This window comes from Aythya marila (assembly GCF_965140915.1).
Source record: "Aythya marila genome assembly, chromosome: 2".
NCBI lineage: Eukaryota > Metazoa > Chordata > Aves > Anseriformes > Anatidae > Aythya > Aythya marila.
Window position 1 is genome coordinate 83,652,937 of NC_139043.1, and position 16,845 is coordinate 83,669,781.

A 16,845-nucleotide genomic window follows, 5' to 3' on the forward strand; every position below is an offset into this window, starting at 1 on the left:
ATCCTCTTTACATTGCTACTCCGAAAGGAGTAGTAGCCAACATATGAGATAAGAAAGCTCTTAGTAGTTCTAATCCTGTCCTAACAGTCCAAGGCTTTTGCTTACATTCCATTACTTTGGGGACTGAAGTAGTTTGCCTGAGAGGAAGTGGAATACCACAGCAATCATGGTGCATGATAAACCATTGTGTGTGTTGGCAAGGGATGCAAAAACTAGTGAGAAGGGGAAAAAAAGGGAGAGAGCTAAAAGATGGAAGCTGAATACAAAACGGGAGGAAAAATGGAATTAAAAGGGACTGGGTAATTTGTAACAAAAATAAATAAATAAATAAATAATTTGAATAACTTTGGTGATTGTGATAGAGAAGAAATAATGTAATTTTGCTAGGAACAGAAGTCCAGGCAATTGGGCAGTATGCCTTCAGAGAGCCAGGCTTGCCTGTAACTCAAAGAGGAACCAGGGCAGTGTGCCTGGAGAGCTGAAACATGCAACTGAATGTAATTGTGACCTCATTTGTATCAGAATCCAAAAAATAGAAAATAAAATGGGGTCTGATTTCTGTAAAAGTTTTTAAAGGCATGAAAGGGATTTCTCTAAAGTAATCTTACATGAAAAGGAAGAAATAGTGTATATTTAAACATGATCATCTAAACTTGTTCTTGACTTCATAAATAATCCGTATGAAAACCAGCATAAATTGGGAGTTGCTATGCTAGTCTCCTGTAGATAAGCATGTGATTGTAAAAGCTCTCGCATAGGGTGAGTGTGTGAACTAGAAAAATGGAGGTTCTAGCTGATAAAATGCTAGCACTTGTGTCAACTCGTATGTATCTTTTGTAAGCAGGATGATGATCAGAGTTTGGTAGTCATCGATCTATTCTGGGCAGGTCTCTTCTTCTAATCCATAAAACAGATTGGCACATGTCTTGGAACAGTAATTCCCAGAACTTGTCAGTTCTAGAATCCTGGAAAGTCTCCGGAGACCATCAGAGGTCTACGCCAAGCAGGACTGGCTTCAGTGTTGGATCAGATGAGCAGTTGAAAACTACAAGAATGGAAATTTAAGATTTCATAACCTGCCTAGGCAACTGCAACCTCTTCCAGAGTTTAAGCACCCTTGATTTTTTTATTTTATTTTATTTTTTTTTTCTGTCTTTTTGTTTTGCAAATTCCGACTGGATATAAGGCATTATTGCAACTTGTCACTGCTGCCTTTTGTCCATTCATTTGTTACGTACCTCTAACTAGAGTCTGGTGCTGTCTTCCCTACTGTCCCCCATTAAGTAGTAAAAGTCTGTAATTAGGTCTTCAGGAGAACTTTTCTTCCCCAGCCTAAATAAATAAATAAATCATTCAGCTTCTCCTTTTTCAATATGTGCTTCAATCCTCTAACCATCTTGGTGGCCTTCTGAAGTTTTGTCTTTAAAATCTTGTGTTTCTTGTTCTTTTGGCCCCAAACCAGGGACTGTACTCAAGATGCAGCTTCAGGACTACCAAACAGAGAGGGATAATTATTTCCTTATCCTGCTGCCAGTTCTCTTGGTAGCACAGCAAAGTATATTGTTGGCCATCATCACCACAGCATTGCATTGCTGACTCGCAACTTCTTGTCCACTAGACTGCCACATCATTTTTGTGGAGATGCTGCCCTGATTATATGGGATTAGTCCAACCTTCATGTAGGACTTCTCATTTTTCTCTTTGGAACTTCGTGACATTCAGGACTTTATTTTTTTTTTCTTTCTTGAACTTCATGATGTTCCTGTTGGTCTATTTCTGCAACTTCTCAAGGTTTGTCTGAATGGCAGTCCTGCCCTTCAATATATGAATTGCTTCCTCCAAATTGATGTCACCTGGAAACTTGAAGTTTCATACAGGTACATTCATAGCTATTACCAAGACTTTTTTTTTTTTTTTTTTAATCTTAACTTTTTATGCCTCCATTAAGATCCTGAGGCATGTTTACCACAGAGTTATTGGAATTTTCCACTGCCCTGTTCATCTAATTATTGCCTTGTTCTGGGCAGTTACCCACACCCTAATTTTATTAAATGGAGAAGAATGAAATGCTTCAATGGAAAAGAGTAAGAACAGTACAAGTGAAAACACAGTCCAATAACAGAGAAAGAGAAGCTAGAATGGCTGAATGGTACCGTCTAAAGCCCAATTTTGAAGCTGCTGAACAACATTCAGTGTCAGATCGATAGGGGTGTTGCTAGTGATGTTTTTAATCACGCTTGAAAGCATCAAGACTTCCTGTTTACCTTCTAAATGCAGGGTGGGCTGTCAGGTCTCGTTCATGTCTGAATGCTATTCCAGGACTTCCAACAAGTTAAACTTTTCTAGATTTTCCTGTTTTCCACAGGAAGTAGGTACCTCGCATGCAGCTGCTCATGTGTTTCCAGTATGATATGTTAGGAAGTTTTTGTTGCCGCCACAGTGCTAATAATGGCTTAATTGGAAGTTTAGAGATGTGCAGTGTATGGAAGTATGCATGATGCCGTAGGATATGCATAGCAATATACACAGACGGCTTGTGACATTGAGGTACAACTTCTCTTGTTGAATAGATTAAAACAAGGTAGAGAGTGTTGTACATTTCCATGTCCTGTGCACCTTAGGAAGTTCTGTGTTTCCTAAGATATTTCTATAAGAGACTTCAGTCTTTCTTTTGTTTAGCTGTAACCAAGCATTCTCTATTCATCTCACCAGGGATTCCCAACCTTTCCTCAGTACTGTTATTTGTCTGTATTTGAAGATTTAAATGACTGTCAGTGTACCAATGTGGTTTTATGTAGCGTGTTTACAGTCAAAAGTGAGACAATTTTTCTCTTTTAATGTTATGGAGCTAAGATTCTTAGGAATTCAATAAATTCATAAGTCTGGTCAGCCTAAATTTAGATCAAATTCGGTTTAGATTAAAATTATTTTTTCAGCAGTTTTCTACCATCTCTGATAATTTTATTGTGCCTTTTGCTCAGCGTCATTACACATCTGTCTGTGAAAGGATTGAAGGATTACTTTTAAGATTGCAAAGGGCAGAGTAAGGCGGGATCAGCTTTAGGTACCAGTCAGATTTCTTTGGAGCTGTTTTACTGCTGCCGACATGCAAATGAGCCAGTACAAGCCACTCAGCAGATACAGATGAGAAACTTTGGGTCAGGCCTGTTCAGTTTTCTGGACCACTGTTAGACATGTGGTTTGCCTCAAGTCTTATTTACTGCTTGATGCTGTAGTGGCTGCAGAGGGTAGATGGACTACCACACTGAAAAATAAAACCTGTTTAGTTGCCCTTTATAGACTAATTAATTTTATTTTTTTTCCCCCAAAAAATGTTGATAGTGGACAATTACGACTTTTAAGCACAAATTGCTTCATGCCCTAGCAGATAGGTACTCTTTTTAGCACTTCAGAACAATTTGATAAAGTTGTCGTGAAGTTCCTCCCTTTCCAAGCTGCTCTCCTGCGTGATTTCTCTGGATTACTCCCATCATGATGTCTAATCTTTCTGTTGGCTTCACACTCCCACACTTTCTCTGTTGCTAGGTGCTAAGGACTGTCAGACTGGTCACTTCAGCTTTGCGTTGCCTTTGCATGTGCACTTTGCATTGGCATCATTGGCCTTTGCAGTCTATGAGGCTGTGTTTGACGTGGCCTTACTTAGATCAGTTTTCATGTTGCATTGTAGGTCCTGCAGTTCTTCATTCTGCGATTGTCTTGACAACAGATTTGCATGATCAGCGGGTAGGAATTTGTTTTTAAATTTGACGTTCAGATTAGCTTGGTTCCGATGAATAATAGAAGGTTGTGATGATAACACAACATGGCATGAACTGGCAAAAATGACTGTAAACAGAACAAGCAAGACAAATGATGGAGTCAGGTTCAGTGGTTATTTTTATAAAATGTAAGCAAATACTGTTTCTAGTTTCTGTCTTCTTGCACTGTGACAGCTGCTTGAAATCTAAACATATGGATTTATTCAAATATTAGTCACTCTAACTGCTTCTCATACAAAGAGGAGGAAGCTTATTAATTTTTTTCTGACAGATTCTTGATGAAAAGGAATAGCAGATTCTCCCTACTCTTATTTGAGTCCTTTTCTTCTTTCGCTCCTGAGGCATTGCTGTGGACCTGCATGTTGGACATCACATGAGGGAATACTTAACACAGTTTTTTGTTATACTGAATGTTGAAAATAAGGAATGAGGATAGTTGTGTGGGTCTGCCCCCTCACACATCCTCAGTCTCCCCACCGTTGTCTCCTTCCTTCTCTTGGTAACTTCTGATGTCACCTGATAGAAGACGATGAAGTGAGAAATGGCAGACACTGAAGCAAGCTAGTTAGGAAATTACTGATTACCTGTTCCAGCCACTTTCATGCTCTAGAAACCCAAGGATATTTTTTTCCATAAGTGATCCAGTACCTCTCTGCTTCCTGTTTAAGAAGGGTTGTACGCACAACTGTCCTTTTCCATTCATCTCTGCAGGGAAGGACTTAAATAATGTGGACAGTGAAAGCAGAAAACATGGGTTTATACGTCTCAAGAAGAGAAGTGTTCCCTCAATAAGGGACTAATAGTTTAGAGAGAAAGCCTACCGAAACCTGTAATTTTAGGGAATTTTCTAAAATAGGAATTCGTATAGTAGGACTGAAGGAGATTAGTGGAGGGTGAGTCATGAAGTGTGCTAGGAAATGAGAGGGGGAATGCTGAAGAAAAGAGAAAGGAGTAGAAAAGAACGATAAATGATGGTCGTCAAATACAGAAAGGTGTATTTTGAAGAACAGATTCATGAATAATTTGTCTTCAGAACATTTTCTTTCTTGCAGCATAAAGGTTTTAGTTAGGAAGATACAGAAATGTCTGGAAAGTAGTCAGTGGAGTGATTAACTGAAGAATACGTAGCACATAAAATACATGGTATACCATGCAGATAGCAGAAAAGGAAAAGGTGTTACAGGTGAAAAAAAAAAAGTGCCTTCTCTTAGGCCGTGGACAAGAACGTGTCTGGCCTACCCCAGCTGGGAAAGGAAGTGAAGGTGGACGGCTGAAGCCATTAAGCTAAGCTTCAAAGTCTGCAATGGTAGCATTGCCATGATAGAATAAAGTAACTTAAAAAGGCTGTGGAATAGACCAGCTGTTACAGCTTTTGTTTTGAAAGTAAACTATGTTATGTTTGGTTTTGTTTTATTTCATGCTATCAAAAATTCGCAGTGCTTATGTGCTTAGGTATAAGCATGCTCGTGTAGCAAATTCTATAGCACTTTGATTTTATGTTCTTCAAAACTTCAATAACATTTCTGTTACAATCCTTTCTGCAGTAAGTGTATTATTTCACCCAAATAAGGCCAGAATTTGAATAACAACTCTTGGAAAGTTGATCTACAGTCTCTTTTCAGACAAGTGATTTTATTAGGTGAGCAAGCAAACACTCTGTGTGAAGTAGGCGTATCTAAGCCAGATGATTTCTGTTAGGTGATTTTTAGTAGTGTTATCTATTAACAAAGAAAAAGACATTTTGGAGTACAACAAAAGCACATGCAGAGAATATTAACAACGATTCCTGATGCAGTATTAACATTCAGCGAGGAGTGTTAGGTCTTGGTTGCTCTTTACATCAATTTGACTCTTTTGATGGTGGTGTACCCTTGGTAGTCTTGCTTGGAGTAATGAATGCAGAATTAAGTAAGCTCTGTCAAATTAAAAAGTTAGTGGCCGCTTCAGTGTACACCAACTTTTTCTTGCTGTACATAATCTGTGTGATGGTTCCCCCTTATGTTTAGCGCAGGAGAGAAATCATTCTGTGCCAGTAACAATAGAGACAAAGGGGGGTGGCCCAGCTAAGTCAGATAGAACAGCCACCAGCCCTTCCCTTCTTCCATTTCAGCTACTGTTTCCCTACTTACAAATTTTATGGCTCCATATACTACTGGGTTCTTGGTCAAAGATTTTAGGTAGCAGAGAGGACAAAGACTTTTTGGATCCTTCCTTCTGCCCCTTTCTCCCACATGCCAAGTTCCTCAGAGGCATGTAGTTGGGTCTAAGAGCTGAGCCCAGACCATTTTCTGTGCGCCCTCTTCCATACCTCTGCAGCACGGGAAGGTCTCTTTAGAAAGAAAAGGCTGAGAAACAGAGAATGAATACATTTGTGTGGACACAAGAATAGTTTAACAAGTGGATTCAGAAAATACATCTCTTTCAGCCCTCAACAAATGCACAGAGAGGCCAGAAAACTTCTTCCTTTTACATATGAGCGTGATTTTGTGTGACTATGACCAGAATGAAAGGGCAGCAAAGTCTGGCAAAATTAAAATAAACATAATTCCCTAAAAGCGTTTCTATTTTGTATTTGATAAAAGTACTGATACCATATTTAATACGGAAATACGGCTCTGTAGGGAATAGAAAGGATTTTACTTATTTTTTCTTGTTTTATTTATCAATTTATTTATTTATTTAAGAAAATAGTCTCTTGTGTATAAAAATGTAAATTTTTTAGAAATATATTTATGAGGTCTATGGATAAACCTTGCCTGGTGGGGCTAGTCTGGCTTCCATGACAGAGTAAATAAAATACATTCATTTAGTGACAGGATTTTTAATATGGCTTTTGTCCAAAACTTTGTGTTTCCCTTCTGCACATCATTAAATGCTGAAATTAAACCATGTTCAGTACGTAACAATATACCTTCAGTATAATTTATTTCAGTAGCCTGTACTATGATGACTGATTTTTTTTCATTTAGAAAAGCTTTAATTGCCATATGATCATCCGCAGAATTTTACATCTTTTTTTTTTTTTTAACTAATAGAAATTTTCTTATGATAATATAGTTAGATCACCTTTTGAAAGACATTTTTATTCTAGTAAGAGATCTGCGTAGACTGTGAATGACTTTAATATGGCTTGAATTGTTTAAATTCCATTCCTGATAAACTATTGATTCTATGACACGTATCATTAAAGTGAATGAAGGAATGAGTAGGTGTTACCTCAAAAACTTGAATTGTGAATGTGTTAAAACAAAAAAGGTTTTCCTGTAAGATACTATACTAGCTTTTTTTTTTTTTTTTTTTTTTTTTTGCATGATTATTTGTTATGTGCTGAGATACCTTATTAATCTCGAGAGAAGTTAAAATGAATGGTTTCATTTATTTTTTTCCAGGAACTGCAATTTGAGAGACTGACTCGAGAACTTGAAGCTGAACGTCAGATTGTAGCTAGCCAACTGGAGAGATGTAAGCTTGGATCAGAAACTGGAAGCATGAGCAGCATTAGGTAATGTATAAATTACTAATTCCTATGTTTGGTAATGAATTTTGCTGCTGTTATGAATTGCCATTGAAAACAAATAGCATTGATCATCTTGTAAGAAAAATACGTATACATATATCAAGGAGCATGAGATTTTAGTCATTTGGAATTTTGCATTCTGATCCACATTTTTTTTTAAAAGTCCTAGAAGAGGATGAATTTTATGTAATTGTTATCTGCTTTGTCCAGTAACAAGATACTAGTCATATTTGGAATTCATCGACTTGCTGTAGTCTGAGTGGATTAATAGAAGAACTCCTGTTTCTGTTACCTTTTTGGTGGAATTCCTATTTCCAGCTATCATTTTCAGACAGAGATTTCTGAGAGCAGAGATGTGTTTATAAGTGTGTGAATCTGTTTTATCAAAACTTCATCACTGAAAGTGTTAAAAGCTTTAGAGAGATCCTTTTACCTGCATATGTAATTAAGTTACATAAAGCTGCCAACTTGACATCAAAATGTGATAATGTCACTTTAAAAATATGTTTTTAAACACTGGCTTTCATAAATGAGATTATTCTGATAAATTGTTTGGATGATGGCAGTTGTACAAAAGCAGGTTGAGCTCTTGGTCAGTTTGGTGTGAGGAAAGATTTGGTAGCCTTGAGCTTCTTCATAGTAGTTTGTTCTCTCAGATGAAGTTAGTAAATGAAAGATGATAGCACTTTGGTTTTAAAGACCAGGAAAAATGCTGTATGGACATATCTCCCTTTTTAATTCGTGGAAATATTAAATGTGATATCTTCTGAATACATAAGATGAAGTACAATATGCCAAGCTTAGTATTAAGTTTTGTGTGATCCAAGTAGAAAAACATATGAAAATATCTGGAATTGGAAAAAATCTGTCACTATAGGAATAAATTCAGTTTAAGTAACTCAGACTGCACTTAAGTTAAATAAATTGTTTTCCATGTTAATTATGAAATAACTATTCAGTAGAATGCAACAGATGTAACAAAAATGCTATATGTAACAGTGCCGTTAACATGGCAAAATTCAGAAGAATCTTTCAGTAATTCAACAGAAGCTGTAGATGAAGTTAATTTAGGTACAAAAATTCTTAACAATAAATCAATAATTAACTCCCTAAGAGAAAAATTTATTCTAATCTATGTGTTCTTTTTTACCAGCTACACTTATATTAGCATTAGAGAATCTGTAGTACTTTGAATTATTTAAACACAGAGTAGGTAACATTTTGCGATGTAGTACCATACTATATTTGCACTTGAGGTGCATTCCCACAGTAATTTCATTTTTACATACGGTGTGACTGCATTTCAAAAAAGCTGCCTGAACTAAGTTTGAATAATGCTGTTATCTTATGACTATTCCAGTTGGTGATACGGAGGCTGGGAAATTTCTTGTTTGGAAGGAAATGTTTTTTTGTGGTGGATTTCTTTCCTGTCAGTGAAGTTAGACTTTTTAGTCATCAGTGGTGTCAAGGTCATCCATCTGTTTCTTAAGGCTCTTCAGTTGTTTGAGAAATTTAATAGTTTGACTACTAATCTCTCTGTAGAACAAACCTGGAATAATTTAGGAGACTGCATGTTTTTTAAAAAAAAAGAAAATAATAATAATAATAATTGCTCTTGAAATATTTTACATAGGAGAGTTTAAAATTTCTAGCATTTCAAGTAGTTCTTAAAATGTTTTTAGTTAAAATAACATTGAAAACTTACAATTAAATAGGATTTCGTAGACTTGACATGTGATTTAAAAAGGAAATTACTAACAGTCTAGTATCGTTTGTGTTGGGTCATTGTTTTTCCCTTACATACTACATGGCCTTTTTTGTTAGTTTTAAAATATTCAAAAATTATGGAAGGGTGTAGAACAAACAAAAATATTAAATGAAATTAAATATCAATCAGGCTGATATGCTGACTTTCCAGCTGACTGGAGTCTGTAGAGTTAGACTTGCTTCAAAATACTTATTTCATAGATATAAACACCTGTGAAGCTAAGCTTTTTAGGCAGACATACCGTAAAACTAGGTGGCTAATTTTATTGAAAGTTGTAAGCATTTAAAAAATTACTCTTTTACTGATACAGTATAATTTGAAGAATTTTATGTCTTTGTTATTCAGCCAAGAGAGCAAACCCAGGAACTCTGAAGCAGGCTACACTTCCCAGAATAACCATAAAAACAAATGTCATTCATTAAGTTGTTAAATCATTTAAATGCTAACATCTTTGCTACTGAACTGGAAGTGACAATATTACAAGTTTTTGAATCATTCATTAAGAGTTCCCTAGTAGATTCCCAATTAATTCTGTCACTTCTGTAGCTATAATGATAATCTGCAGTTAACTTTTTTTTTTTTTTACAAGAAAATAATCAGAATTAATTTTAAAATACTGCTTGTATTTAGTATTAAAGTAAATTGATGTAAGGTACTGGGTTTGGCAAAACTTGATAATTCCTTTGAGAATAAAGATTCAGGTTCAGCAGATATTGATTCTGTCCCATGACTTTTTGTAATTAATGTTCACATTAACATTTAAAGTTTATTCACTTTCCTACTTCAATCAATTTCTTTCAAGCTAAGGAGTTCAAGTGATGAGAATAGTTCCAAAAATGTAGATTAAATCCTGAACTTTCTTAAGAGGTTTCAGTATGTGTACAGGGGAAACTGGAGATATTTGAAGTTAAAAATAATTGTGTTTTCTTATTAACTTGATAGAAATTAAAAACCCTCACAAAGCAACATTTCATACTGGGAAGATTATTTATTGACCCCATCTCTGTATCTGAACATAGTGGCAGTCTTCCTTTGAGACTGATCTCTGCTTAGGAGAAAAAGGAAGAAGACTGGGCTGATCAGAAGAATAAGTTTGTGGCTAACAAATGAATTCTGAAAGAATTTGGGATTCCCTTAATATTTTTTCAGCCTAGTATATGGGACATCTTCTGTCCTCTGAAGCAACAGTATGGATTTTAATATTTCTATCTGTCTTCTTAGCTTGTTATTATATGTAAATAGAGTGTACTTAAGGTTTCCATTACAGTCAGTATTATAGTGATAGCACAGTTTTGGGTCTCTGTTTATCTGTGTTTAGCTTTTGCTTTTCCAATTACAGAGCTGATTGAATGTGGAAGTGTCTTATTAGAGAAAGGGAAGAAGCCCCCTTCCTCCTTCCTAGAATTTTGTTATGGGAAGTCCTGCTTTTGAAGCTTCATTCTCCAGTCTTATGTTTGCTCTCCCTGAGTACAGCTTGTGTGATTCTGCCTAGTTCCATCCTTATACTGCTACACTTCTAAGGAAAAAGAAAAAAAAATAAATAAAAAGCAAACAAAAACCTTGGGGACAAAACTATAACCAAAGTTCTGGAAAAATAAAGCGTGCTTCAACCATGTAATTAAAATACATGTTGGGGTTTACTTTTATTATCTCTTTTCTTCTTCTGGTATTTTCACAACAGGTCAATAGCCAATTGCATTAGAGCACTTTTCACCCATGTGGAAAAAACTGTATAACCTTTGCTAGCAAGTATCAGTGGAGACCTACGGCTAATATAAAATCACAACAACAGCAATAAAACGCTAAGGACTGTACTTACGATGGGTACCACTTGCCCTATAGCAGTTTCAAATATACTGATGGAATAAGTGTGGGCCCATAACTATGGGAGACAGTAATACTGTTCCTGTCGTGGAGGAATTACTACGCCTCTAGTGGAGCGGAATGAGTGAACAGAAACTCCAGTGAAAACAGTGAGTGCAGTTTGCCCTTCACGTTTGTATAAGTAACAGAAAGCATCTCGAACGTGACAAAGCAGGATTTAAAATTAACAAAGGACTATTATTTCTGAAATTATACATGCTCAGCAGTACTGTGGAAGAAAGTAAGAAAAATCCCGCTCTGGATCCTTTTCTTGAAACAAGGGTTTTCATTGTTACTACTGAATAAATGAAGCCATTTTACTTTTCTGAATATGGGTTATAAAGATCCTCTTATTTTAATGTAGTTTATTCAAAAAAATAAATAAAATTAATTGATCTCTGAATGAAATGATGTGTCTGTTTTAAGCATGCTTTTTAGGCAGAACGTAAACTAAAACCAAAACTTAAAGCTCTTATTATTAAGCCTGTATAGGTAAAGACATTCTTAAAACCATCTTTAAATAAGTTGCATTTACTTTAAATTCTGTCATTTAAAGTGAAATCCTACCTCTGAGTCTCCAGTAGAAGTGACCATACATCCTTCAGTGATGCCACCATCATCATCACAGAAGGCTGTGCTGCCATTCAGCGAGACCTGGACAGGCTGGAGAGCTGGGCAGGAAGAAACCAAATGAGGTTTAACAAGAGCAAGTGTAGAGTCCTGCACCTGGGAAGGAACAACCACATGTCTCAGTACAGACGGGGAGATGACCTGCTGGAGAGGAGCTCTAAGGAGAAGGACCTGGGGGTCCTGTTGGATGACAGGTTGGCCATGAGCCAGCACTGTGCCTTGGTGGCCAAGAAGGCCAATGGGATCCTGGCGTGCATAAAAAGGAGCATGGCCGGCAGGTCAAGGGAGGTGATCCTCCCCTCTATTCTGCCCTGGTCAGGCCTCACCTGGAGTACTGTGTCCAGTTCTGGGCTTTTCAGTACAAAAAAAGACAGGGATCTCCTGGAAAGAGTCCAGCGGAGGGCCACAAAGATTATACGGGGCCTGGAGCATCTTCCCTGTGAAGAAAGGCTGAGAGACCTGGGTCTGCTCAGCCTTGAGAAGAAAAGACTGAGAGAGGGTTTTGTCAATGTTTACAAATATCTTAAGTGTAGGAGACAGAGGGATTTGGCCAACCTCTTTTCAGTGGCTTGCAGGGACAGGACAAGGGGCAGTGGCCACAAAATAGAGCACAAGAAGTTCTGCACCAACATGTGAAAGAACTTCTTCATGGTAAGGGTGATGGAGCACTGGAACAGGCTGCCCAGGAAGGTTGTGGGGTCTCCTTCTCTGGAGATATTTAAGGCCCCTGCTGTAGGAAACTTGCTTTGGCAAGAGAGTTGGACCCAATGATCTCTGGAGGTCCCTTCCAACCCCTACAATTCTGTGATTCTGTGATCTGGTAGCATCTAGATTTATTATTCACATGCCTTTTCTTATCAGGGAATAATCAACCTGGACTGATTATAATCAGCATATTTTAATACAGTAAATTTAGATTTTTTTTAATCACCTTAAAATTCACTCAAAATACCAAAAAGGATTTTTTTCTTGTTAATATTTGTTACATAGGTGGTATCAGACACAAGTATCTAAATCTAGTATGTGCAGCAGCTATGTATATTTGCAATGGTAGTCCAGCTAAACCAGCTTTCAGTGTTGTTTACTGACATATCTTGAACTACAATCTTAAAAACAACTGCACATGCACATAGCAGAGAGGTATTTATAGTGCACTTCATAGTGGAGATACCAGGAAAATTGTTCTCAGTTTTACCTCCTTGGAACTGAAATTTTATGAAGTCTTCCTGTATGTCTTAAGATTGTGCCCTAGAAACCACATTTTTAGGAACATGCTATAAGCCTGTTATTTCTGGCTGCTTTTTTCTTTTTCTTTTTTTTTTTTTTTCTTTTCTGCACTTTTCTTGCACATCTAACACATGGCCCACAAGGAGCTGTGTATCCAGCTGTACTGTGAAGCTCCAGGTGGCTCAATTTTAGTCATTATAAACTTACAATATAACCTTTTTTTATCTTATCATAGATATCAGGATACAGAAAGTAATGCAAGGTAACTTTTAATACCTCAATGCAACTGCTTATAGGTATGCAGCATTGGAGTCATTGTGCAATACTGGGATATGGCTCCATACCTCAGATTGATCCTGCCTGGTGAGAAATGATTCTAGTTAGACAGGACAGATGGGTGGCATCAGTAGTTTGGATATGGAGTGACTTAATGATTTAGGTCTTACTAATACTTCACTTTTTCTGAAGATTGTCTCAGCAAGTACTAGATTCTGGAAGTGCTAAATTTCATGGTCGTATGTCTTTATAGGGACCTTGCCAGAAATATAGACAAGTGAGATACAAATATGAGTAATGAAAAAAAAAAAAAAAAGTCGCTAACTAAAATAGTTATTTGAGATACAATAGTTCATTTTCTCATACACCAAGGTGAAAACATACATGCTTTTTTTTCCTTTTGGTTACCGTTATTCTTACCGATGCCTTCAAAACTTCCCACAGTAAAATAAAAAAAAAAGACAGTGACAGGAAAACAATAATTGTATAAAGCACATTATCAAAACTGTAAAGAGCATATGCTTATAAAAAACAGTTGCAAAATGAGATCTAGTAATGTTCAAATTTCTTATGATGTAACTGTTTTTCCAAGAAAACTAAAATGTATACTGCCACAATAACAGAGGTCTCTGTCTGCATGCATCTCTCTAAAGGTCTCCCATTTACCAAATGGTGTTTCAGGGTGTGTTGTTAGTCTCCAGCAATCTACTCACCTATCACAGAAATCTTTGGTGACTTTAGTGGTATCGAGTTGCTACTTGGTGGATGATGATCACTGTGCTAATGTGTTTCCTCTAGGTAAAGGCTGAAACCCAGCACTTCTGAAAGTCAGCCTACTGTTTTACATGCCTAAACACAGCATTTGGGCACTTCTGGAGTCTTTGTTTAGGAATAAGAATTTTGTGAAGTAGTGAAGTTGCCAAGAAGCAGAATGGACAGATTCTGCTTAATGTGACACGTATCACAACGCACCACGTCTGATTTCCTATGTGAATTTGACGTCAATAGTTGATGTTGCTGGCTTCATGTGTAGCACCACACTTAAGAGTGTGAAAGTCAGAGGATGTGGTTTAGAAGTAAGAAAAGTGGTTAGGGAAATACGGAGGTAAGTATTTTAAATACTCTTTCATTGTTTGTTTTGCCTTGTACTTGCTCTCTCTTGATCTTTTGGCTATGAGATAGCGAAAAGATAGACTTGAACAGTGATGGACACTGTATCCCAGTAGACATTCCAGACTTGGTGAATAAGTTAGTTTGAGACCATTATTAATACATCAGACTTATGCCTGGATCATTTAGAGCAACCTGATATAACATTTGATTTTCGTATAATCCTGAATCTAGTAAAACAATTCAGTGATGGGGGAAGGCTTCTAATCTGAAAACTTGTTATTCTGAAAAGAAATTTTCAATGAATAATTGTTTATAATTTTCTTAATTTTCGAATTTAAGATTTTAGCTTTGCATGTGCTGTAGTCATGAAGAAAAAGTACATGTAACTATTACATATTTAGATGACAACATTCTTTTTCCATTTATTTCTATTCTTCAGTGGGACTGCTATTTCTATTTAGAGGTATGTTAGATATATTTTCTATTTAGAAGTGTATTCATTTTTTAAAATCTCTACAGCTGATTCAAAAGACAAAATGAAAACAATTGCTGTGTAGAATTTCTTTTAATACATGGCTAGCCAAAGTATATATAATAAAGGATGTATTATAAATACCCTGCTATATGATTATGGTGGAGCTCTCATATTTGTCATAAGTATGAATTTGTCTGTACTCACTTTAAGGAAGTCCTGTATTTACTTCACTCAGAGGGTGATGAGGCCCTGGCACAGGCTGCCCAGAGAAACTGTGGATGCCCCATCCCTGGAAGTGTTCAAAGCCAAGGATGGGGCTTGGAACAACCTGGTCTGGTGGGAGGTGTCCCTGGTAGGGGGCTTGGAACTGGGTGATCTTTAAGGTCTCTTCCAACTCAAGCCATTCTATGATCTAGGAAGCCAGTGTTTTTTTTTTTTTTTTTTTTTTTTTTTTTTTTTTTTGTTGTTGTTTTTTTTTGTTTGTTTGTTTTTTGTTTGTTTGTTTGTTTTTAAATACAAAAAAAATCACAAAAAGTGAAAATTGTAAAACTTTTTGGTATTTCCATTAACTTAAATTTTTGCTTTGTACTAGTTCTCTACAATAAAGCACATTGAGAAAACAGATTCGTCCTGTTGATCTCCTACAGGGAACTAACTAGTTTCACGGATTTGTAGCAGTTAAGCTTCTGTTGCTGAAAGGCAAATTTCCAGCAAACGTCCAAGCAATTGAGTCTAGTGTGATTTTCTTTTTTTTTACAATACCTCCATATCTTTTGCAATAGTATTATAGGTCGTATCATTTCTAGACATATCTCTGAAGGCACTAACTCCAACAAGACTTTGTAAAACACCCCCTCCACAGATGCTCTCTCCCTTCTCCTGCCTGCCAAGTACTCTCCTTTTCTGCCTGAGAAATCACCTCCATGAGAGCAGTAACACAGTAACATTCAGCATTGCCAAACTTGTAACGCTGGCATGTTTATGAAATTAAGGTATCAGGTTTTATTTTAATCTCATCCACACTACTTCAGAGAAGTTATGACAATAACGATATAGATATTTTTCTCTCTAGTGCCTTAAGAAATGGTCTTTTCAGCTAAAAGCCTTTATTTGGGGCTGCCAGTTGTCACTTTGCTTCTCTCTCAATTAGCTTGTCTTTCATTATTATTTTTTTTTGTTTCACTAATACCAGGACAATTAAAAACTCAAAAAAAGCATAATGAAGACAACAGAATAAAAACCTTTTATATTTTACATGTAATCATTTACTGATAAGTAAGCCAATGAAGACGGTTCAAGAATGTATTTTCCAACTCAGTGCATTGCTAGGATGATACTGAGATGTCTGAAAACTCTTAACAATTGTTACATTCACGTGTATGTCTTGTTGCAAGCCTGACACTTGAATATAGCACTAATTTGAAATATGCTTCCTAAGATCGATATTTTCATGTTTATCTTTATTGACGTAAATCTTAGTTATATCTTACAGAATCAGGATCTGTGTTTGGACCACTTATAACAAACCATTTTCAGAAAAATTTGAGCAATACCAGCTGCCATTAAGGACAGATAAGCACTGCAGTAGATTGCCTAAAGAGACTGTAAATACTATCATTTGAAGCTTAAACACATGTAGAATATCTGTCAAGAATGGCATATGGATGACACAACTATTTCTCTACAGCCCTTCGAGCTCTACTTTTTATGATAGTTTGTTGAGCTCTGCTTTAATAATTTGACAATATTCTTTTTGTCCCCATCCTTACTTATCAGATATTGAAATGTTTTTGGATAGGGCTGGAGGAAGACAAGACTGAGGATAATGCTGAGGGAAAGCACCTTGTTATTGTAAAGTTATTGAATTTAGAGTATTCTTAGGGAAGTTTGATTAAACTTGTCCAGGAAAGTTGGTTTTTAATGCTTACTGCCCGTAGACCAAACATACTAGATACTATTTTATTTCTGATATCTTAGAAGTAGGTGTTTTATGGCTGAGAACAAATTCTGTAATACGGTGACATTATTTAATGGCCATGGGCAATTGCAATCAGTCACTGTAACAGAAATAAGGAAGCCAAGGTGCCTCAAAGAGTCAGTGTTGACGACAGAGACTAACTATAAGCATTATCTATCACTAATGTTGTCTACTGTTTTGTATTAAACCAAGATTTCAGTTGTCCCTTGTTTTGTCAAG

The 16,845-nt window shown here is 36.4% G+C and overlaps 1 protein-coding gene across 2 annotated transcripts in view; it reads left to right on the forward strand.

Annotated features, from left to right (window-relative positions):
* The first annotated feature begins 7,168 nt into the window (after positions 1–7,168).
* CTNND2 (catenin delta 2) overlaps positions 7,169–16,845 on the forward strand; it is a 394,794-nt gene continuing 385,117 nt past the window's right edge. For both annotated transcript variants that reach the window (XM_082752927.1, XM_082752928.1), the window contains exon 1: positions 7,169–7,281. In XM_082752927.1, the coding sequence (XP_082609053.1) occupies positions 7,268–7,281 (14 nt within the window). In that variant the 5' untranslated portion in view covers positions 7,169–7,267. The remainder of the gene's footprint in view (positions 7,282–16,845) is intronic.